We start from the raw sequence: 22,870 nt of genomic DNA, 5'->3' as shown, positions 1-22,870 counted from the left end.
TGTTCTCAGTTGACTTTGACCTCTGGCCTTATCTTCTTTCGCACTGAAAAATCTCCTCCTGGAGGCTGGGCTGGCTTCTGCAGAGGGCACAGCCAATACAGCAAAGAGCGAATGCTTCACACCTAGCCAGTCCCATGCAGCTGCACAGGAACCAGATCTCCCTTCCCCATTCTTGCATGGCCATGGGAAATGCACTTTCTCACAGCCCAGTGACCTGATAAGGACTCCGCCTAATTCAAGCTTGGTCAAGATTATCTCAGACAGGACAATTGACATCCCCCCACCTCTCACCCCTCTCCTTCAATCCTATTTGATTTGTCAGTTTTTATTACAATTTGGTTTTGCTCCTCTGTGCTTATAAATGTCAGTCTGTATTGGAAACGCTATTGATCCAATGAAGTGGGTTTGTCCCACGAAAGCTCATCACGGAATAAATCATTTTGCTAGTCTTTAAAGTGCTACAATTCTGCTGCTTGTTTTGTTGGGGTACAGACTAACGCGACTACCTCTCTGTTACTATTGAAGTTTGGTCAAGCGGTTTTAGGGCTGGAGGCTGTGTTGCCTTTTATGGGGTTACTCCTGCCCAGGCACCCTCAGGCGCACACGTGGACTTCCCAGTAGTGCTCATTATGTAGCAAGTCTGAACATTTTAGTTCCATACTAAGGCCATAAGAAAAGCTGCACCGAGCTACTTAATCAAGTATCCTGGCTGTGGCAGTGGCCAATGCCAGCTGCTTCTGACAGGTGGGGGTTTAGGGACACCTGGAATATAGTGTTCTGTGTAAGCTAAGAGCTTGGGCAGCTGCCCAGGAGAAATTCAAGTGCCATCCAGATGATTAGCAGAGCATGCACAGCCACCAGTATGTGTTTCTATTGATGGTGTACATCCATACATGCCTTGGCACACATAACAAAATTTATTCTGCCTGTGGAAGAAATTAGAGGGAACATTGATGGCATCCTAACCATTCTGGCTAATAGCCATTGGTGAACCTGCCCTCCAGGAACTGATCGAGTGCTGTTTTAAACCTAGTTATATTTTTGGCCTTCAAAACGTCCCTGGCAAGGGATGCCACAGATTGTGTGTTGTGTAAAGGACTCCCTGATGTTTGCTTTAAACCTGCTGCCCATGAATGTCCCTGGGTGCCCCTAGTTCTTGTGTCATACTAGTTCTTTCCTATTTACGCCCCCCCTCCCCACCCACCATGCATGATTTTACAGACCTATCCCCATCTCTCGCTGTCTAAGATGAACCTGCCTGGGCTTTTTCACCTCTCCTCAGGTGCGAGCTGTTCCACCCCCGAGTCGGTTTCACTACCCTTCCCTGCACCCTTTTTCGCTTCTGCTCTCATTCAGTGGCTCTACAGGCCTGTTCCTTAGACGCCACCGCCCTTCCGTGACTTAGCCACTGGGACCAGCGAGTTCCAAAACCCTTGACAAACCTCGAGTCATCCTCAGGCCTCCCTGGGGCTAGCGAGGGTCAGTCCCATTTTACTGGCAGCACCCTAGACCCCTTGGCAAGGGAGCCGGCGGCCCAGTGCCCGCCCCGGCGTTCCACAGGGACCCCGGGGGCAGCAGCCCCCGCGCGCGGCACGTGGCTCTCCGCCGTCGGGTTCGGCGCGGCTGCGGTGCACGCCAGCAGCCCGGCCTGAGCGCCGGTCCGCAGCCGCGGGGCTGTTGGGCCCCGGCTCAGCCCCAGCGGCGGGGAGGCGGCCCTGGCTCGCCCCTGCTGCTCCCGGCGCGTCTGGCCCGCTCAGTCCCCGGCCCGACCACGCACAGGCCCCGGCGGAGGCCCAGGCGCAGCGGCTGCAGCTCCCCGCCCCGCCCCCCGCGCCGGCCCCCTTTGTGCTTCCCCGATCAGCCCCTCCTCCCGCCGCGAAGGGGCCGGGCCGGGCCGGGCTAGGCGCGCCGAGCGGCGGCTGCAGCCCAGGCCGATGCCCCGGGAAGCGGAACGGGCGGCGAGCCCGGCCGGACGGGCACATGCAGGGCTCGGCGCGGAGGCGGCAGTTCCCGCCGGCGGCCCCGGGCTCCCAGCAGCCAGGCGGCTCCTTCTACCCGGGCAGGTGAGAGTCCCCACTCCCCCCACCCCCGACTGGGGGCACCCATGACCCCGACCCGTGTCCTGGCCGCAGCTCGGACCCGCGCCAAGCCCGCGCCTCTTGCAGGGAAGCCGCAGCGGCGAGGGGTCGAGGCCGGTGCTCGGGGTCTCCCCAGCCCCAAGTCCCGGGGCCCTGCCTCGGCCCCGCCTTGCCGAGCCGGGCCCCGGCGGAGCTCACCGGGCTGCCCTCCCTGCAGCCAGTGGTGCCCCCCAGGCTCCGCGCAAGGCTCTGACCCAGCAGGGCGCGGCGGCACTGGCTGGCCGCGCTGCACAGGGGTGTGGGCCCATCGTGCGCTGCAGGAGCACTTCCTGAGTTCAGCAGCACCCCCTGTACTGCCCTGGGCTGCGCCTCTCCCTTCCCTCACCCCCCTCCCCGTAAAGTCCCTTCCAGCGCCCCTGCCAGCCGGAGAGGGGGTACCTGAGCCAGGGGATAACCGCACGTGCCAGCCTACACAGCGGCAGCGCAGCCCTGTTCTAAGAGCAGACAAAGCCCAAGTCTGCCCAGCCCCCTGGCTACCACAGAGGAGACAAAGCTGTGATACCCGTCGCTTTCCCTGCTAATGCCATTGCTGCTGTGATAGTAGCGCTTGTTTCAACCATGGCCATAGGGATGTACATACCTGATAGACCTGGAAGGGACCGCTAAGGGCAGCACGTCCAGGCCCCTGCACTCACCCCAGGAGCCACCACCAGCCCCCACCGACTTGCGTCTGTGTTAATCAAACCTGCCCCAGACTCTAGAAAGTCCCCCTCCAGGCCTCACCTCACAACCTGGCGCTTACAAGGCCAGCGCTCAAAGCACCGAGCTATCCCGTGCAGGGCGACATAGCTCCCGTGTGTGCTAGACGACTACAAAGTAAAGCTACACAGTTATACATTTGAGCATTTGATCACTCAGAACAGGCTCCAGGGCAGCAAGTTTCACAGCAGGGACCTTACCCTAGAGCTGCCATTTCTCTCTAGCTGCACAAAGGTCTGGCCAAGCTGTCATGTGCGGGGGACGGAGGAGTCTTCCTATCACTTCAGAGAGAGTTGGTTCACAGGGCACGCTCAGGGAAGAACTATACCACCTAGATCAGCAAATTAAGGTGGACGTATTTCCAGCGTTGTATCATTTCTTTTGTCAGTAAAGTGCCAGTGGGTTGCAAAGCCCTGTTAGCACTTCCAGCGGAAAGAAAGGGCTGAGGTAGAAAGACTTTGCCCTGCATAGTTTAAAAATAATTGCATTTAGTTCAACACTTAAAATACCTGTTCCCCTCAAAACAGCAGAGGTGCTTACTTTAGGCAGTATTTTTTTTTTTTTTTTTTTTTTTTTTTAAACAGGGGCTTGTTGCTTTTAATGAAGTGTTTAGCATTTCAGTAGTGCCTGTCCTCCCAGGAGTTTAACCTTTGTTGCTTCTTTACTCTTCAGAGCACAATTCTGCACAGCTGGGTTGTTGCCCAACAAAGCCTAGGAGAAGCTGCGGAGTCCTGGGAGTAGGCTCCTGAACTGGGAGTGCAGCTGTCTGGATTCCAGAGCTTCTCCAGTGATCTGGGGCAAACCTGGGGCAAAAGCCACAAAGATCGCTAGTAACAGAGAGGGAGCCGTGCCAGTCTCTATACTATCAAAACAAAAAGCAGTCAAGTAGCACATTAAAGACTAGTGCTGCTTGACTGCTGTTTGTCTTTAAAGAGCACTAGGTGTTTTGAGTCCAACGTTTAGGCTAACATCCCCCAGGAACCTAAGTGGCTCCTGGCCAGCACTGCAAAGCCACTGATGTCCTGCTGATGCCTTCCTCCAGCAAACTGCTTGGCACTCTCACTCACACCCCTTCTCCCCCACCAGAGTCTCAAAGTAGGTGTTCGCCTGCGGTGCCTGCAGGAGTGGATGCTCTCAGAGTACCCGAACTAGAGCCTTGCACAAGACTGGCAGCTGGGGAGCGACCGACTGAATTTTTGAGCTGCCTTGAGTACCCAATATTTAGGACTCACAGCTGGGAGGTGAGACACCCAGATTCAAATTCCTGTCCTGGGTGCGGTAGAGCCACATCCCCTGTGCGAGAGCCCTACCCACCAAGTTGCGGGGCATTCGGTGGGGGGGCTCTCCATTTCCCCACACTTTGTACATCTGGGCTAGTTAGACTGGAAGCTTTCTGAGCAGGAACTAATCGTCCCGCGTCGGCACAAGGGAGCTTCTCTCCCATTTGGACCCTGAGGTGTTATTGTGCTGTGAACACCACACAAGACACGATTACAATAAGACTTTTTTACCTGGTCTTCCACACCCTGTTTGCATCTTATTAAAAAGGAGCCCACTTGAACTGTAGGACAAAAGGGGGATTTCCTCTTGTCAGTCAAGGAAGTGACCATCCAGAAACACAACAAGCTGAAGTTGTCTCTCTCGTCTCATTAATAGGCATGGGTCAGCCAAGAACGAAGACACATTCAAGACATCTCAGTTTCATTTTGACCTGTGGTTCTACTTCACTCTACAGAACTGGGTGTTGGACTTTGGCCGTCCAATAGCGATGGTGAGTAGGACGCTTCTAGCTGGCAGTGCTGGTCATCTGAGGGCAACACAAAGGCTGAGAGGACGTAGAAGGAAGACATTTAGAGCAGTACACGGAGCGGTGGGGAAAATTCGTGGAACTAAGAATTATCCGTGCACATTGGCTCCGCAGGGTGTTGATTGGTGGTTCTCAACCAGGGATCCAGAGATCCAGCCTGGGGAGATTGCAGACAGCGTTCAAGAGGGCTGCCAAGCAGGGCTATTATTAGACTTGCCTAGGATCCAGTGCAGAAAGTTGACGCCTCACTGCATGAGCTGAAGCCCGGGACCCTGAACCCCTCCAACAGTGGCTGAAGCAGAAGTCTGATCGGTATAGCTTTGTGGGGACCCTGTGCCACAGGCACCCTGGGCAAGTCGCCCAGCCAGCTTGTTAGCTGCTAGTGCCGGCCCTGGGTTTTAGATTTAATAAGCAGTAATGATGCAGGTGGGGTGTTTTTGTGGCATGGGGGGGTGAGGGAGCTCAGGAAGATTGAGGACCTCTTCTGCTCTCTAGACCCTGCTTTTGCTAGAACTTAACTTGCACCTTTGCTGTTCTCAAGAGAGGTAAGTGATGGTCTCTGCCTGTCTTTGCCATCTTGGAGTAGCCAAAGTTTCAATGACGGGTGCTCGCTATACTGCTCATTTTGCTGAGCAGAACCTCAGAAGTTTGGGCTTGTCTCACTACCATTGGCTGGGATGATTTAGCGGGTGTTGATCCTGCTTGAAGCAGGGGGCTGGACTAGATGACGCCCTGAGGTCCCTTCCAGCCCTATGATTATATACCAGCTTCCCTGCATCACAATTAAAACAGAGAGAGGCTGGCAGCGTCCGCCATGAATATACAGTAGCTTGTGCTCACCTCCAGGAACTGCTTTGCCTAACACCAAAGATCCCAGCTCTTATGACTGAAGTGTTTTCAGTTTCAAGCTGTAATTTTTCTGTTTGATTACACGGCCACAGCTGACCGAGTGTCAGATAGCAAAAGCCTTCAGAGTGCACTAAATAAGCAGTGGATTCTGAATGAGCCTCTTAACAGCTAGCCACACAAATTAACAGCATTAGCTTTTGGCACTGCAGCACGAGTAAATGGATGAGGAGAAAGAGCCGTGTGTTCTCATCTTACTTTAAAGTTCCAATTTTATGGAGACTGAATATAAACCAGAAAAAAGCCTCTGGAGAGTTGACAGTCACCTGGGTTTACTTTATTAACAGCGAGGCGAAGCCTAGGCAGCCAGTTGGCTAAGGGTGCTCCAACAACTGGCATGTGACTGCAGCCCAGAACTCCTTCTGTTTCTTCCAATCATTAAAAATTGTGCCAGTCACACTGAGCTGCAAATGTTTTGATAAGCTGTAAGAGTAATGCAATACTGGTATTTAACTCTGTTGCCTGCTCAACTTAGAGGCAAGGCATTTGGAGGCCTACTGACATAGTGGTTTTCTTCTCTCCTCAGATTATGCTACCTTTAGAGTGGTTTCCATTGAACAAACCTAGTGCAGGAGATTATTTCCACATGGCTTACAATGTTATCACACCATTTCTTCTGCTAAAGGTAAATCTCAAAGTACGGCTGTTATTTTTGAAAGGTTAGCTGTTGAGAATGCAGGGCTGCGGGCAGGACTGCCAAAGACAACAGGCTTTGTGTGGGAGAGCAGGCCTCAAGTTCAGAAGTCACTTGCCACCCTGTAGAACTACTCCAGAAAGATTTGTGGGAAAAAAATGCAGCTTTTAAAGAGCAAGACCTTAGCTAGGCTAACGTATCTGTAAAGTTTCTTTATCTTCTGACCTGCTGAGGCTTGGAACATTTTTAGCAGCCGGGTCAGTTACTTGTTCAAGCCCTGGACCAACGTGCAATGTGGTTGTCCAAGCCCTGGACCAATGAGCAATGTTTGGGGATGGAAGGGAGGGTATAGAACTTCTCATTCTTATTCATTTCCCCTCCTATCATAAACTACCTCCAGACGGGTTTCTCCTCCACCTATTCATGGAAACGTACCAAGGGCTGCAGTGGATCAGATGCATGATCCCATCGAGTGCAATAGCCTGTCTCTGACAGTGCTCAAAATCAGAAGCTTCAGTGGAAGGTTCCATCCATTTAAGGCTGGAAAGGTTCATTAGGATTAGCTCTAGTCTGACTTCCTGTGTAATACAAACCAGAGAATTTCAGCTAGTAGTTTTTGCATGAGGCCAGTAACTTGAGTGGTTTGAAAGCATCCCGTCGTGAGTTAAGATTTCAGGTATCGAGAACTCAGCACTCGCGAAGGCTCCAGGGGTTAATGGCTCAGACGGGGAGAAGTTTGCATCTTGTGTCTAGCCTGATTTTTTCTAGCTTTAGTTTCCAGCCATTGGATAGTGTGTTTTTGTCATCTACCATTGAGAGCCCTCTACCCTCAACAAGCTTCTCCCGATCACAGCTCCAAGAAGCCCCGCAATGGGTAGCTGTGGACTGTTCTTGCTCACTTTTGAGATAGAAGTTGAATGAAGTCCAGGAGTGGAGAGTTTGTCCCTTCCAAAAGTGTTTTTTGTAAATCCTTTCCTTGGACGTGTGTGTGTCATCCACTCCAGTGTCCATCACTTTCTTAATCTTGTGACGCTCTTGGTATCGTGTGGCAGAGAGTCCCATAGTGTAACAGTGCCTGAAGTGAGAAAGCATTTCCTGGATGAAAAGGAATGTGCAGCCCAATGTCTCTAGGCCATTCATTATTTAGCATAGCTTCGTCATGTCTTCCCATGTGCGTCCTCTGCATTACAACCACTCTCTTGCCCCGCTCTCTGCGGACAGAAGATTTTTGCTTGGATCTCATTCATGTGGCTCATCTTTAAACTCCTCCTTCTGATATTCATAAAGTTGTTATACAAATCAGCTGAAAGCCAAGCTTTGAAAATAATTCTCACCAATGTTCCCTCTATATTTTGCCATCCGCATGCAGAATAAATTGTTTTGTGCACCACGGCAGGTGCAGATGTTCTCCACCAGTGGTGAAACATGTGTCCAGCTGTGGGCACTCTGCTAATCAGCCGGGTGGCATTTGAATCTCTCTTGGGTAGCTGCCCCAGTGCTCAGCTTACAGGAACCCTGAGATTTGCCACTGCAGTAGAGCCCCAAGATACACACACTCCAGTTGCGCGAATCTTGGGTTAACGTGACTGAGTAGCAGGGAGCTGGTGCCTGGCTCCAGACTGCCCGCCACTGGGGGAGCCAGGAAACTGACCAGTGCAGTAGCACTGGTCAGTTTCCCAACTCCTCTGAGTGGTGGCAGCCAGGAGCCAGGTGCCAGCTCCCTGCCACTCACAGGAGCGGGGAAGCCAACCAGCACTGCTGCGCTGGTCGGTTTCCCTGCTCCTGTCATTGTTGGCAGCAGAGAGCGTAACTCTCGGCTGCCGCTGCTGACAGAAGCAACTTCCACCCCTGACAGGAGTGGGGAAGCTGCTCCTTTTTCTGCCTCCTACTCTGGCTGCAGCCACTGACAGGAGCTGGGAAACTGACCAGTGCAGCAGCACTGATCAGTTTCCTGTCTCCTGTAAGGAACAGGTAGCCGAGAGCCAGGCTCCCAGCTCTGCGCCCCCTCACGGGAGATAGGAAACTGTCCAATGCTGCTGCACTGATCGGTTTCCTGGCTCACCTGGGTAACACAAAATTTGACTTATGTGGAGTTGCACAGGAACACAACCTCTGCGTAAGTCAGGGTCTACTATTGAAAACCCTCTGCTCCGTAGCTTATTGTTGGCAGCAGAGAAAGGAACAGGGAGAAGATCGCTCCAGCTGACTTTCAGGTTAGGAAGGAGAACACAGCTTGTTTCATCCAGAGCTGCGGAACTGATCAGCTGTGTTTCAGTGTAAAGCAGAGTCCTCTAGGTTCTGAGGGCCCTTTTCCAAGACTAGCCTTGGGAACTGACCTACAGTGGGGTTTTGCTCTTCAACCAGAACGAGAGAAGCTGAGGACGCTTTCGGTGAGGGGAGAAATCATACTGAAAGTCAGTGGGATGTGCAGGCACACCAGTGTTTTCCTTTAGGCCCTGGACTGCCGGCTCCCAAAACATTGCAGCTCAAATTAATGCAGTATGTGTAGACACCTCCCTGCCATAGAAACCACTGATAAAATGAACTTCATGCTGCTTCCAAATCTGTTACTGAATTGTCCTTTTGGGGATTAAATTCACAGGGGTTAGGCTGTAGGAGCTTGAGCTAGCTATACACGTGGACATGGGCAGATTCCCACGCAGAGAACGTTACCCATAAAGTTCAGCGTGGCTGCTGGTATTGAATTCTCCAAGCACTTTGATATGGTGCTCTGATTTTCCTTACATTAGCATAGTGCAAAGGACGCTTCGCCTTCAGAAACAAGTAATAAGCTGAAGTACAGGGAAAAATGAGTCAAACTCCTTAGAACACAGCCCAGCAGAGGGTAAAGTGCAACAGACACCTGCACTGTGTTTTAGAACATCCTGTGGTAACTCGGTGCAGTGTTGGAGGTGCCATTCGCCACTGGAGGGCACAGAGGGGCTCTCAGACAACCATTTTGCTGCTTGGAACAGGAATGGCAGAAAGTCACAGCAGTTTTTCTTGTATGGACTCGTGCTTTTGATAACGGCTGGTGCATAAAGTCCAGTCCAGTATTTTCAATAATATTTCAAATCGTTGACTTAGTCCCAGCGCTGGTGCTGTTAAGGACACGCTGTCCGCTGTGAGGCTAAAAATTAGGTGATTTATACAATTTTGATAGAAGAAGATTAGTTCAACCAGTTTTTTTGGTCTTCTGGTGCTGAGCTGTCTGCATCCCTGATACAGCAAATGGGGGATTTAGAAAACATTCTCCTTTGGGTGGCGATTCTGTAATTGTCCAGCAGAAGGAGCAAGGAACGCTGGGGAGCTTCTGACTGGATACTGGGCTGGACAGACCAGGGCTCTGATCTGCTAAGGTTTTAGCATCGTGTAGAACAACTCGCTTGTTGGGGAAGATGGTGGGGCGGGGAGATGGACCAGCACATTTCAGGATGGCATTATACAAGTGCTAGAATCAACTGGGTTTTATCTCCCTTCTGTTTCTGCTTTGCACTTTCTGGTTCACACCCCATTAACCAGCCCCTTGAATCGTAGCTCATTGAAAGATCCCCTAAGACCCTGCCCAGATCAGTCGTCTACGTCAGCATCATCGTGTTTGTCATGGGAGCGAGCATTCATCTGGTGGGCGACTCGGTCAACCATCGCTTGATCTTCAGCGGGTACCAGCACCATCTGTCGGTCAGAGAAAACCCCATCATCAAAAACCTCAAGCCAGAAACGCTGGTAGGGACCCTGGGGTTTGCAGCAGCTTTTGTTTTAACCTGCCCCTTGCTGGGGACTCTGGCGCTGGCCCTGCACGCCGTTCTAACCCGTCTTCCTTTTTCCCTTGCAGATTGATTCTTTTGAGCTGCTGTACTACTACGATGAGTACTTAGGGCACTCCATGTGGTAAGCGACGTGTAGCGTGTCCAACAGCCGCAGAACATAGCAGCGAGCGTGTTCTGTTTGCAGCTGGCCTGCCCTCCCCGTAGGCAGGCCTGACCCAATAGTTTGTGCACTGCAGAATGAAGCAAGGACTGCCTGGACGAATATAAATACTTTCACCCAACAAGCCAGGGTTCCCTCAATTTTTAACATCGATGGGTGGAGTAAATTTTGTTATGTGCACCAAGGCATGTGTGGCTGTGCACCACCAATAGAAACACACACAGCCAGCTGTGGGCACTCTGCTGATCAGCTGGGCAGCACCTCAATCTCTCCTGGGCAGTCTGAGAACACCAGTGAGCTGGCCTTTAATTCAGTCTCTTTAAATGCCAGATTCTTGCTCAGCTCAGCCGTTCCTTGCTTTCCAGCCAGCTCAGTGTGCTCATAAGGGCCCTATCAAACCAAGCTGCAAAAAAATACAAGCATCACTTGTCCTGCGAGAGCCAGGAAGTTGGATTTACTTTGAAAGCACTTGGCACATCCCTGCTGTACAACAGCTTTGTGCTAGGCATTGCCAGGGACTTCACATCGCTCATCTGCACAGCTCTAATCTTGTGGCTGCAGGGAGCTGTAGCATTACAATCAACGTCATATGAGTGCGACCCTGAATGCAGACCAGGCCTGCCCTCAGCATAGTGTTTCTAGTTAGACCTTGCAGCGGGCCCTCCGCCGGTTACCAGCTTGCCAGAAATGGCCCTGGGGAGCCCCACTTATAAATTTCTTATGCCAGAGAGATTCCTCGGTGTGGCTGAGGGAACGAGCTGAGGCAAAGCTGTACCTGCAGAGTAAAGGGTATCAGCCCCTTTGGAAGGTTGTGAAAAGTTGTGGAACTCTGTACCGGCTCTGGCATGGAGAACGGCTCATCCGCCTGGCCCAGTAATACATCTACGCTGCTATTATTAGCACCAGAGTGCGAGCCCAAGGCTGCAAACCTCGGCCCTGAGTCATTGCCACAGGGGGATTTTTTTGCAGTGTAGATGGACCCTGTGAAAGAACAGCCACACTGGGTCAGACCAAAGGTCCGTCTAGTCCAGTATCCCATCGTCCAGGTAGTCCAGTGCCAGGTGCCTCAGAGGGAATGAACAGCAGGTAATCATCTAGAGATCCATTTCCTGTCCCCTATTCCCAGCCAAGACAAACAGAGGCTGGGGCACCAGCCCAAGTCCCATGTCCGTCTCAAGCTGAGGGACTAGAAGGGGATTTTCATTCCTGAGGACCTGACCATAGCTTTCTTCTCCTGGCACAGGTACATTCCTTTCTTTCTCATACTCTTTATATATTTCACTGGCTGCTTCACGCCCGTTAAAGAGGAGAGCAGAATGCCATTAGCCGCCTTGCTCCTTATGGGGCCAAGCAGCCTTTATTACTGGTAAGTGAGCTAAGCTCTGTGCACAGGTAAGGGACATGGAGAAGGAGGGGATGTTTGAATAATGATGCTCGGGGAATAGGTAAAGGGAACGTAGCTGGGACAGTAACTGGCACAACATGAGACCTACTCTGGATGGGATGGTGGGATTTTTCCCCATAAAATCCACTACCAAACTCCTCCAAAATCTAAACCTTTAAGTTTGTAGTCCTTATGGCTGCACAGAAAACCCCTCAATCCTGACCCACATGTGACATTCTTCTGCCTGAGTTGTTTCACCCCTGGTTGGTGTAAACCAGCGCCCTGCATGGGATAGTTGGTTTGGTCCCACTCCTGCCTGCAGACCCCTTAGTGCTGTGTGAGAGAGCTCTCCCCAGTTATTTGCAAAATAAAAAAACAGGGTGGGTTACTACATTCTACGCAAAGTGAGTGCAGACGCCAATTTTGCCACTAAACGAATAAAACAAATCTTGCTTAAATCATGTCAAAAATACTTCAACTCGTTATCAGACATCAAATCTTTCTGTCCCTTCCTGATATTTAAGTTTTAAAACCTTTATTTCAAAAAGTAACAGAGAGAGAGATAGCCATGTTAGTCTGTATTCTATCCAAACAAAAAGGCAGTCCAGGAGCACTTTAAAGACTAATAAAATAATTTATTTAGGGGATGAGTTTTCGTGGAACTGACCCACTTCTTCAGACCATAGTCTGGTCTGGCTACAGTCTGAAGAAGTGGGTCTGTCCCACGAAGGCTCACCACCTAATAAATTATTTTATTAGTCTTTAAAGTGCTCCTGGACTGCTTTCTTGTTTTGATGTTTTATTTCAAAAAGAGAATCTTGCTGGACGCTGCTGAAATTCAATTCCGTGACAAGCTGAGGTTAGTATTTGCCTGCAAATTACCACAGGTGGTGGAGGGGGGATTGCACACCTGTTCCCACCCACATAAAAACACACATTACCCACTCCCACTACTACAGCAATGTACCCTGCCAGCTCCTAGTGCTGCTGGCGAGCTGTCCTGTGACCTGCTATTTTCTTCATGATGGCTGTTACCTCTGGAACCTAAGGATGGCCTTTGCTGATCCTTTTAGCAAAAGATGGCTAGTTAATGTGCTTATCCACAATTCCAAACCCTCCACGACTGCCCAGCCCCCAGCTCCTCCCTGCGGCTACGTCTGCACTAGGGAAAGTAAGTCGACCAGATACTTACTTCTAGCTGTGGCAAAAATCAACGTATCTGCGCTCGGCTAACTTGGCCGTCCATAATGGGAAAGGTTGACGGGAGAGTTTCTCCCCTCAATCTCCCTTACTCCCCACGTCTCACAAGGAGTACGCAGGTCAGCTGTGACCCCGGAGAGGTCAATTTCCTGTCTCCCAACTAGATGCACAAAATCGCACCCCAGAAGATCGGCCCTGAGCAGGTCGCTCTTCCGGAGTAGTGTAGACATAGCCTAACTCTTTCCATGGTGCTGGTATGTTTTCAGGCCAAACTATTGGCGAGTTAGGGGACAGCCTACAGTAACAGAACCCACAGACTAGACAGCACCTGTGGATGGATGTTCTTGGCTACCTGTTAGTTCAGTCTGAGCCAGCAATTCTCAAACAACTTGTCTCTGGCTGCTGCAGCAGAAGCAGAGGACCAAAGAGGCTGTGCTGCCAGCTCGGCAGCGCCCGCCTATGGATGCAGCCAAAACAGCCTCTCGCCCCATGGCGCAGTCTTGAAATGTGCATGTGAGCAAAACCCGTCACCGTCCATCTGACTCCTGTTTGCGGTTGGGGTGGGGGGACAGGCAGTGACACGCAGCAGGGCCTACACGAGTAACCTCTGCTCACTGTTTGACGCTGGTGGACTGTCAGTCTCTCTCCTACCCAAGGGCAGCTTGCACCGCCATTTGGGATGCCTGTGACTCATTTCAGAGACGCACCGTCTCTCAGCCCCTAGCGTCTGGCAGCTCAGCGAGTTAAACCTGCCCCAGCGGAGCTCAGTCTAGCACCTGAACAATCGCATGGCTGCACTGCCTGGGGCTGGCAAGCCTCTGGGGCATTCAATGGGCTCGAGAGCCTGCATGCCAGCCCAGCTGCAGCATCCACCCGGCTGTTTTTAGCATATCAGCTCATGCCCCTCTAGGATGCATCAGGCTCGCCATGCCGGGAAACCTGCGTCCAGCAGCAGGGACCCCGAGACGTTTCCCGGTCGTTGCACCAGGCTGGCAGCGAGTCCAGCCTCCACTGGGCCTTGTAAATCTGCTGGGTTAGCATGTAAACCCCTGCCTGCTTTGGGACCAGCTTGCCCTTTCCAAGGAGTCGTTGAGGGAAATTTTCCCATCTCTCAGCTTTGAGTGCTGGGCCTCGATTTGCACAGTACCGGGAGTCTGGAGGCCAGTGTGCGCCATGCAGGTCCTAGGCATTTTCGCCTTTCCTGCACGAGTCACTCAACTTATTTTGCATTACAGAAAACCCCATTACCAGTCAACTCAGCTTAATAACAGATAAATAAAGGCCTTGTGATCGGCACACGGCTCTGCTGCCCGGCATAACTCTCCTGCCCTACCTCCTTAGCTTACCCTGAAGGTCCAGAACAGCCTTGGGAGAGCGAGCTTATTTATTTCCCATATTCGTTAGTCTCTTTCCACTTGCTTTTCCCCCCGGCTGCCAAATAGCTTGTTGCTCGTCTTCAGAGATTAAGTTCTTTCTCATCCCCAGCTCTGCCCACTGCCAAGAGTGTCTTTTGGACACTAAATTAATTTTGATAGTCAAATCAGCTTAATGATTTAGCCAGCTCTTAGTTACTCCGTTCTAATTCCCTGCAGCTCCAACAGCCTGGAGTCCTGCAATTGGTGTTCCTGTGAGGGTTTAGGAAAGGAAGAGATTTAAAATCCAGGGGGAGCTTAATTCCTTCGCTTTCTCCTCCTCCCAGTGTCCTTTTGGATGCAGATCTTTGTAAGCAGTAACCCACCCTTCTGGATTTCCTACGTCCTGTCTGTCTGACTGAGCTATTCATTAATAAGCAGGTCCGTAAAACCTCCAGTTAGTTTCCCATTTTCCTGATTCACTTTGTTGGCGGTGTTAAGTCTCCCCAGATCGTTTTACATGGCATCATACAGATCCCCACTGAGAAACAGGGCATGCCTCGAGGAGAGACCCGGAGCAACAGAAAGGCCAAAGAGAGTGGGATTTAGGGAGTTAAAGAACAATACCAGCCACTCATCCTCAAAAACAAAAAATTCTCCCTCTAACGACCAAGCCCACCACTGTCACTAGCAGGCCTCAGGGGTTTGGCACCAGTGAGAGACAGTGGTGCAAACCCTCATTGTCTGTGCTGCACCAGTGGAAGTGTGGGGCACTGGTATGATCCGCTCAGCTACGTCGCACGGGGTCACATCTGTTGGCCTGGGTGCAGCAGAGCTGCAGCAGGGATTTTCACTGGTGAGACTCCCTGGCTGTGTAAGCACTGGGGCTGAGTGGATTGAATGCGAGACTGGGACTCGGGAGACTTAGGCTCTACTGCTGTCTTGCAGTGGTCATGGACAAGTCATTTCCCAGCTCCATGCCTCAGTTTCCCCCTTTGTAAATTGGAGCTCAGGGTATCACCTTTGCAATGCACTTAGCTCTATGGATGCAAAGTGCTATACCAGAGCCAGGCAGGGCTCCCGCTAACTTTTTCCTTCTGTGGGTGGAATAAATTTTGTTATGTGCACTGAGGCATGTGCACTTCCAACAGAAACACAGGCTGCCCACTGTGGGTGCTTGGCTAATCAGCTGGGCGGCACCTGAGTCTCTCCTGGGTAGCCGCCCACGTGCTCAGCTTCCAGGGAACACTGGCATTAGGAGACATTCTAACAGTTACACTGGTGCTAGTTTCCTTAGCCTGGACAAGCACCCGATGTAAAGTGTCCTTGGCAGTCGCTTGGGACCTGTGGGCTTTGCCCTCACTCATCCGTCGTGCTAAAGCTAACTCCATCGGAAAGGCGACTGCCAGTTTTGAAATCACATTTGGAACAAGCTGGGCAAATGCACTGAGTTACTTCCGATGCCAATTGACCAATTTAAAATACATTTATGGTTCCAGTTTTCCCGCTGAGCGGGACGGCTGACAAACGTGAAGATGCAGTCCCATGCCTGAGTTTCATTCTGGCTTAACAAAGCCCTCCAGCTGTGTAAAGTCGGTGGGAGTTTTCAAAGTTGCCTTTGACAATTATGTGGCTTGTACTCTCCCTCACAGTGGCCAATGAAAGTCAATTACTGGTTGAACTTCTCTAGTCTGGCACTCTGTTGTCCTGCAGAATCCATAGTCCGGCATGATTTTAGTTAGCTAGATGACCAATTATCTTGGGTGTGACAAGTTTCCCATAGTCCCAAAAAGTTAGTTTCCAGCCACCAGGCCTGGCTCTCAGCGTTCTGTGCTGTTCTTTAGCTGTAATTTACCCCTAAATGTCTTCTAAGAGCCCAGTAAGCAGTGGAAGTGTTGGTAATGTGCTAGACAATACTGACCTCCCATGGTCTGGCAAATTCTGTGATTCGACACCAGTCAGGTACCAAGGGTGCCAGACTAGAGAGGTTCAACCTGTTGTGTCAAATTCCTAACATTGCAATGGCTGCACAGGGAACATTTGTTTGAAAACATGTGCTCATGTATGAAACACAGGGCAGAGGCATGAGGCAGTGAGCTGAAAGTGAGACCAGCAGCCAGAAATATTCAGCTCTGATAAAGAATGCCTCGGGGGCGGGAACCCATTCTCCCTGCCTCAGTTTCCCCATCTGGATGTTGGTACTAATACCAGTTCCTCACCACGAGGGGATAGGGTGGGGAAAGGGGAAGATTTTCCAAAGCACAAGAGGCAGGGAGCTGCTCATCTCCCCTTAAAAGTCCCTAGTCTTCCCCCACCCAAGTGCTTTTCACCCAGCAGTAGCGGGGACAGGTTAATAGTGGTTTTGGTACGTGGCCACCGAGACATTAACACTCTCTTACATTGTAGGTATCTTGTGACCGAAGGGCAGATTTTCATCCTCTACATTTTCACTTTCTTTGCCATGATGGCTTTGGTGATGCACCAGCAGCGGAAAGGTCTGGTCCTGGATAGCAACGGCCTCTTCCTCTTCTACTCCTTCATCATTACCTTGGTCTTCATTGCCGCCTGGGTGGTTTGGCTGTGGAATGACAAAATCCTCCGGAAGAAGTATCCGGGCGTCATTTACATCCCAGAGCCCTGGGCCTTTTATACCTTGCACCTGAGCAGTCTCCAGCCAGCCAAGGACGGGCTTTAAGCCTTTGGAGCGGTTTGCAACCAGAGCTCTTGTCTTTCCTACTATGGCTGTTGCAGATCAGTTCCTGCCCCTGTTGCTGGAATGTGGGCTGTACGCTAACCTGTCCTGGTGAAGGGTTTTCTGTGTGGGAGGGGAGGCGTGAAGTCTGCTGTGAAATACTCACGCACCTGGGTTGTAAGTTACTTTCCAAAGCTGTTGTCTTGCGTGTTCTAGTTTGGTTCAGTGCAGGCGTGGGACTGGCCTTCTAGGGAAGACAGGCAGATTCAAGCCAATTCCCCAGTGGGTGCAACATGGCAGAGGCCCATAGTTCTGTTGTCCAGGAAATCTTTGTCCTAACTGCACAGGGCGGAGCCCTCCCCTGCAGTCTGGTGAGCCACCAGCCTTTCCTTTCCCATGCCTGGGAGAAGTGCTGTCATTCCTGGACCTCCAGAACACAGCACGCAGTGATTTCCGAATGCGCTCATCCTCTGAGCCTGGCACGCGAGAGTGAGCCAACATCTCGGCATGGATCATCGTGTGCAGAATCCATCTCCTCTTCCCGAACGACACAAAGACATCATGCAAGGGGCTGCCTGGGGCAGGAGGGGTCTGGGCAGCTCAGCCTACACTTGGTGGCTGTTGTCCCAGCCTGGAATAAGGGCTTCAACTGTGAGTGCCTCTTATACCAAGGTTCAGGGGCTCTGAAGGTTTAGCAGTCCCTAAGTCAGCAAAACTGGACCACGAACCAGGAGATGCAGGGATCATGGGCATGCAGAAATAAAGCCAGCCCGTGGGAGTTACCATGCACAGCAGCAGGATCGGGGGGAAAGGGTGTTCTCCCTTAGACCCCTGCTGCCTCCTGCTGGGCATGTACGATCAGAAACAGCCAGCCAGCCGAGGCGTTTGCTCCTGGGTTCACAGTTGATCTTGCAGGGCAGTCTCTGCTTCCGAGCAGCTGAGGAGCATGGAACTGACTAATGCAGCGATGTTTAGTTTCATTTTCTGGGTTAACAGGAACAAGCCCCAGTGCCGGCGCCTCCTATCTGGGTGTGGGTGTGGAGAAGTGGCAATGAGTCTATAAGACATGCTCCCAGGGAGAGAGAGACCTGCTGACAGACACCACAGCAGTATGGGGCAGGAAGGAGCCAGCCGACCATCCCAGCCAGGCCGGGAGCTGGTAGCTGGAGTGATCTTTCTGGACCCTGCATCCCCTTACAGGGAAGTGGGGCTCTGCCTGTTCCAAGGCTGGTGCTGCAGCTGGATTCTGTCAGTACCCCGCTGGCTACCTGGTGACTCCGTTTGGCAGGTGCCCTTGAGCTGTTCCCACGGACAGGGAGTCACTACGGGCTTCAAACCAGAACCAGGGTGGTGGAAACAGCCGCAGTGCCACCCTCTGTAGCGCCAGGACAGTCACAACTACATCACAGTCAGTGCGCGGCGCTTCAGCTCAGTGAGAATTTAACCAGCGGGTTTCACTGGGGGCAGGACCAAAGCAGTCAGGGCTGAGCCAGGGATCTTTTAATCTCCCGTCCCACCCGAACGCCTACCTTCGTTTCGTCGCGCTCCAGTTAGCCGCTATGAATGCCGACTTCGAATCCTCAGCATGACTCTGGTTTTAACCTACCTACAGCTGCAGATGACTTCAGTGCATATCTGCCAATTCGTCAGCATGTTCCTCTGCCTGGCAGCACTGCACAGGGCTCAGCACGCCTGCCAGGCTCTGACCGCCATCCGCTGGCAGCAGTGAGACTTGGTGGCCTTCAGCAGCGCGTAGGATCAAGACCAAAACGTCTCCCTTGGCAGCTTCCCTGCCCCCCAGAGCCGAAGGGACAACTCATTTTGCTGGCTGGGCAGCTGGCAGGTAACACTCTGATTCGCAGTGGGCAAACCTAGAAGAAGAGATGCAGAAGTCAGTTCTCATACCTGTCTGGTCCCAGGAGCTGCATTTCTTTTTGGGCCTAGTCAGAAGCTCCCAGCTGGCCAGTTGAATTTGGCAGCTTGTGAAGCACAATTGAATGATCCCTGCGGGGGGAAGTGTCTGTGTAATCAGCATCGAATATACTTGGCTTTGGTGAATCACTCCCGTTCGGCCATTATTGTGCACGCTACATCCAGCTTTGTGCCCATAGGTTTTTACGTCCCATGTAACATGTCTCACAAACTCTCCTCTAATACTCAGGTAGCAAATTGCGTGCAGAATCTTTGTTAAACTAAAGCTGGTTTTTACCTCCTGGAATTCTCTGGGTAAATTGTCATCATTTATATCTGTCACATTGTATTACACCCGAGTCTGGCACAAGCCCAGTGTAAATGAAGCCTTTGCCGCAAAATGATCCCCAAAATAAAAGCATTTGTGTATGGCTGGAAGTAGTTATTGAATCAGTGCTGCTCTTGCTGGGAGATGGGTGCGTGACTGCTTGGAAAAAGCAGACAGTTTATCGATAGTTCTTAATCAAGCTGGAGGGGCATATCGAGTGAGGTCCTGCAAGGATCAGTCCTAAGTCTGGTTCTAGCCCAGGGGCCAGCAGACCCTGGCACACGAGCCGATTTTCATCAGCAGGCAAGACAGGAGCTCAGCTCAGCCCTTCCTCTCCCTAGAAGCTGGGAACTTGCTCAGAGCCAGGCCGCCTGTGGATTAACCAAAGACCAGCTGATGCTACCACCCACCAGCTAAACAGTAAGGCTCCGCATCTTCATTTATTTATTAATGAAGCTATTGTCAGTAGGACCATTAGTGACTTTTAAAAGTCTCACCAGAGCTCAGACCGTGCATAGAGGTCAAAAGGTCAAATTTCACCCCGCCCCCTCGCCTCGGAAAGGTTGGTGATCCCTGGTCTAGACAATATCTTCTTCACGGAGTTGAGTAGTGGCATGGAGGACCTAGCAGCTTTGCACACAATACCAGTCTGGGAGGAGTTACGAGCACTTTGGACGGCATTATTAGAATTCAACATGATCCCAACAAACTGGAGAAATGGTCTGAAATTAGTCAGGTGACATTCGAAAAGGACAGAGGCAAAGTACGTCAGTCCTGCGAGTTATGTGAGGGTTGGGTTCCCACACACCCTCGCGTAACTCCAATTTCACGTAAGTCGGGTGGCGGCGGCAGCACGCATGTCCTGCAGCCGGAGCACCTGGAGCTCCTTTTGAAAGGTAAGTCCTGGGGTTGGGGGGCAGGGGGGTTAAGCCTGGAGTTAGGGCTGCAGCGGGGCGAGGGCTGGAGTTGAGCTGAGGCTATGTTGCCCTGCAGGGGGTTGAGCCAGAGCTGCTGGGGTGGGGAGCCAGAGCCGGGGGCGGGTGGGTGAGACAGGGCCACAGGTGGGGTTTGAACTGGGGCCGTGCAGGGCTGAGGGGAGTGGGATTTTGAGTTGCACTTAACGCGCATTAACTTGAAATCACATATTTTGGGGGATTACTGTACTCCACGTGGGGGAGATAGTCAACTGTGCGCGCACACACGACGGAAGGAGTACTGACAACAAGGATCTGGGGGACGTAGCGAAATCAACCCACATCTGAGTCCACAGTGTCACACGGTTTCAAAAAAAGCAGCAAATCTCATTCTAGGGGGTGTTACGAGGCGTGTCGTGAGCCAGACCTGCGAAATAATTCTGCTTACTACTGGTAAGTGGTCACTGGAGTTCTGTGCCCAGTTCTAGGCACGTCACTTGAGAACGATGTAAACAGATTGGAGAACATCCCAAGGAGAGCAACCCAAATGATTAAAGGGCTCGAAAACATGATGCAGGAGGAAAGTTTGGAAAGAGAAGACTCGGGGACCTGATAAGCCGTTGCCATGTACATAAAAGCTTGTTTCAAGGAGGAGGGAGAAGAAGGTTCTTGGTAACCTCTGAGGGCAGCATAAGAAGCTATGGACTCAGTAGCAGGAAGGGTTTGTTAGGGTGAACATTGTGGAACCTGTCAGGGTGGTTTAGCACTGGAACAAATTGCCTCCATCATTGAAAAGGTCTAAGAGCAGGTCAGGCAAACACCTGTTGGGCTGCTCTAGATGGTGCTTGGTCATGTCTCAGTTCTGGAGATGGGGCTAGAGACCTGTTGAGGCCCCTTCTAATCATACCATCTTATGATTCCAAGATCCTGGGCCTCAATGAGCATACAGGCTGATCTGCTCTACTTTCCAAGCACAACCAACCTGGAGACTAATTTACAACATAGCTGGGACTGGCCTACAGCCTAATCAGATCCCATCTTCACTACAGCTGGGAAACATGCAGTCTTCAGGCAAATAGTTTGTTACGTGCAGCATAACCAAAGTTGCCCTCATCCATTATCCTCACTTGGTCGTTGTGCAATCACCAGGTTTTTCTTCATACATCATCTACAACTTCCCAAGAATTGGACAGATGGGAGAGGACACCATCCTGCCCGGAAAGCCCTATAACGTACATGGGTAACAGGCAGATGCTGAGACTCACCCTTCTGTCGGTAAAACACCAAACCCAGTGAGCATGTTTAGACCCTGCCCACAAAGCTGTAGGAACCACGCAGGCTACAAACATCTGGCTTTAGACTGGCTGGACAGTCTGACGTCTTAGGCTCCTTATGCAGCGTACGTGGAGGTCAGGGGATGCAGAGGAGAATCAACCGAAAATGTTTTTCTTTTTTTTAAAAAACAAAAAATTACTTTGGCCAGTGCAGAAGCCATGTCTCAATTTCCCTTCCCACCCACATTTTCCTCACAGATCTGTTCAAAGCTCAGCATTTTAAATATGGGGCGGGGGGTTGACCATCTCCAGGGATGGAGAGACATTTTGCTTTCATCCCCTTTGAAAAGAAATTCATGATTTCATTAAAACATGCAGAGGGGAAGGAGGAGGGATGAACAGGTTGGTCTAAAGTAAAGCCTCTTTCCCAACAGCTCCTGACACTCTAGGCGTCTGGATCTTGTTTCTTGATAAGGCAAAGGACTGGACATAGATCTCCATTTAAAAAAAAAAATTTCCGACCTCACCCCCTATTTTTTACACAGACACAATATCAAAACATTTCTACCCTGATCTGAAGAGGGCCCCTCAGACGGATGAAGATTTTGCCTAAACAGAGAATTGGGAAGGGGTTATCAACCCCGAAGGAGTTTTGCTCCAAGTGGTTTAATTAGATAAATATTAGAGGTGGGGAAGAGAGTTTTAAAACATTCTCAAAAATCACTTCCCAGTCTGTGCTGTCAAATCTGTTTACTCTCCAGCCTTCCACTGAGCACTTGGGGGCAGACTAGACCGCCGCCTTTGCAATATTTTTGAAAAACAAAACTAAGCACATCTTTCAATCCTCCTCCATACACCAGAAGAGCCAACACGACCAGAATCCTAGTCTCTTTGAACACTGGCCAGGCAGGACATAAACACTGGCATCTTTTACAAAGCAAAATCCATTGCAATAGGCTCTTAGGGTGCACAGTTCAAAAATTATCATCCTGGCCTGGCAGCAAAGCCTGATGAAGAGTTAATTGTATATAAAGAACAAGAAGTTATGGGGCACCTTACAGACTAAAAAATATTTTAGAGCATAAGCTCTCGTGGGCAAAGACCCAGATGCATCTGACAAAGCCGGTGTTTGCCCACGAAAGCTTATGCTCCAAAATATCCTTTAGTCTATAAGGTGCCATGGGACTTCTTGTTGTTTTTAAAGATACAGACTAACTGGGCTACCCCTCTGATATTTACATAAAATAAATAACCCCATCTGCCCCTTCTAACCAAGCTCATTCGCTTAGTGCTTCTGTGGGCTTGTCTCTGAGTGTCGGTATTTAAGCGCAGCAGGAGGTGCATTGCAATCTATTTGGGATTACCAAAGCTTTTGTACTCAACCTGGAGTTGTTTCATTACCGAGTCTGACCTAAGGGCGAAGGCGACCTCGAATCAGCCAGAGTCCCTTTCCCAGTTCCTGCTCCTTTACAAACGCTTCTTCAGGGATTCTGAAATGTGTTGCAGGCGAAAGCTTGTTATTAGAGCTGATGTGTGTGCCTGTCTCCTGAGCAGCTGTTGCTAGTAGTTGGAATCCAACCCACAGCATGGGTCAGGTCTTGTATCCATGGCAGCGGGGTATTTATTACAGTCCTACCATTCTCCACCCAGGATTGGCGGACTTTAGCCCTTAATCAAATAGCAAAACGAGCCAGAGAACAC

The 22,870-nt window shown here is 51.0% G+C and overlaps 1 protein-coding gene across 1 annotated transcript; it reads left to right on the top strand.

Annotated features, from left to right (window-relative positions):
- The first annotated feature begins 1,838 nt into the window (after positions 1 to 1,838).
- Positions 1,839 to 19,084, top strand: CLN6 (CLN6 transmembrane ER protein). The gene is made up of 7 exons (XM_075006954.1): positions 1,839 to 2,063; positions 4,494 to 4,608; positions 6,077 to 6,175; positions 9,722 to 9,910; positions 10,020 to 10,075; positions 11,358 to 11,480; positions 16,457 to 19,084. Exons 1-7 carry the CDS (start codon positions 1,981 to 1,983, stop codon positions 16,743 to 16,745), a joined length of 954 nt encoding a protein of 317 aa, XP_074863055.1. The 5' UTR covers positions 1,839 to 1,980; the 3' UTR covers positions 16,746 to 19,084.
- Positions 19,085 to 22,870: the final 3,786 nt, after the last annotated feature.

The sequence above is a fragment of the Carettochelys insculpta genome, chromosome 12, assembly GCF_033958435.1.
Source record: "Carettochelys insculpta isolate YL-2023 chromosome 12, ASM3395843v1, whole genome shotgun sequence".
Taxonomy (NCBI): Eukaryota; Metazoa; Chordata; order Testudines; family Carettochelyidae; genus Carettochelys; species Carettochelys insculpta.
This window is presented reverse-complemented; position numbering and strand designations above follow the sequence as displayed.

What these genes read in the sequence shown, in the direction of transcription:
- CLN6 (XM_075006954.1), top strand. Translation starts at nt 1,981, where the DNA reads ATGCAGGGCTCGGCGCGGAGGCGGCAGTTCCCGCCGGCGGCCCCGGGC. An exon ending in ACCTCAAGCCAGAAACGCTG is followed by an intron (nt 9,911 to 10,019) that starts GTAGGGACCCTG and finishes TTTCCCTTGCAG; the next exon opens with ATTGATTCTTTTGAGCTGCT. An exon ending in TACTTAGGGCACTCCATGTG is followed by an intron (nt 10,076 to 11,357) that starts GTAAGCGACGTG and finishes CTCCTGGCACAG; the next exon opens with GTACATTCCTTTCTTTCTCA.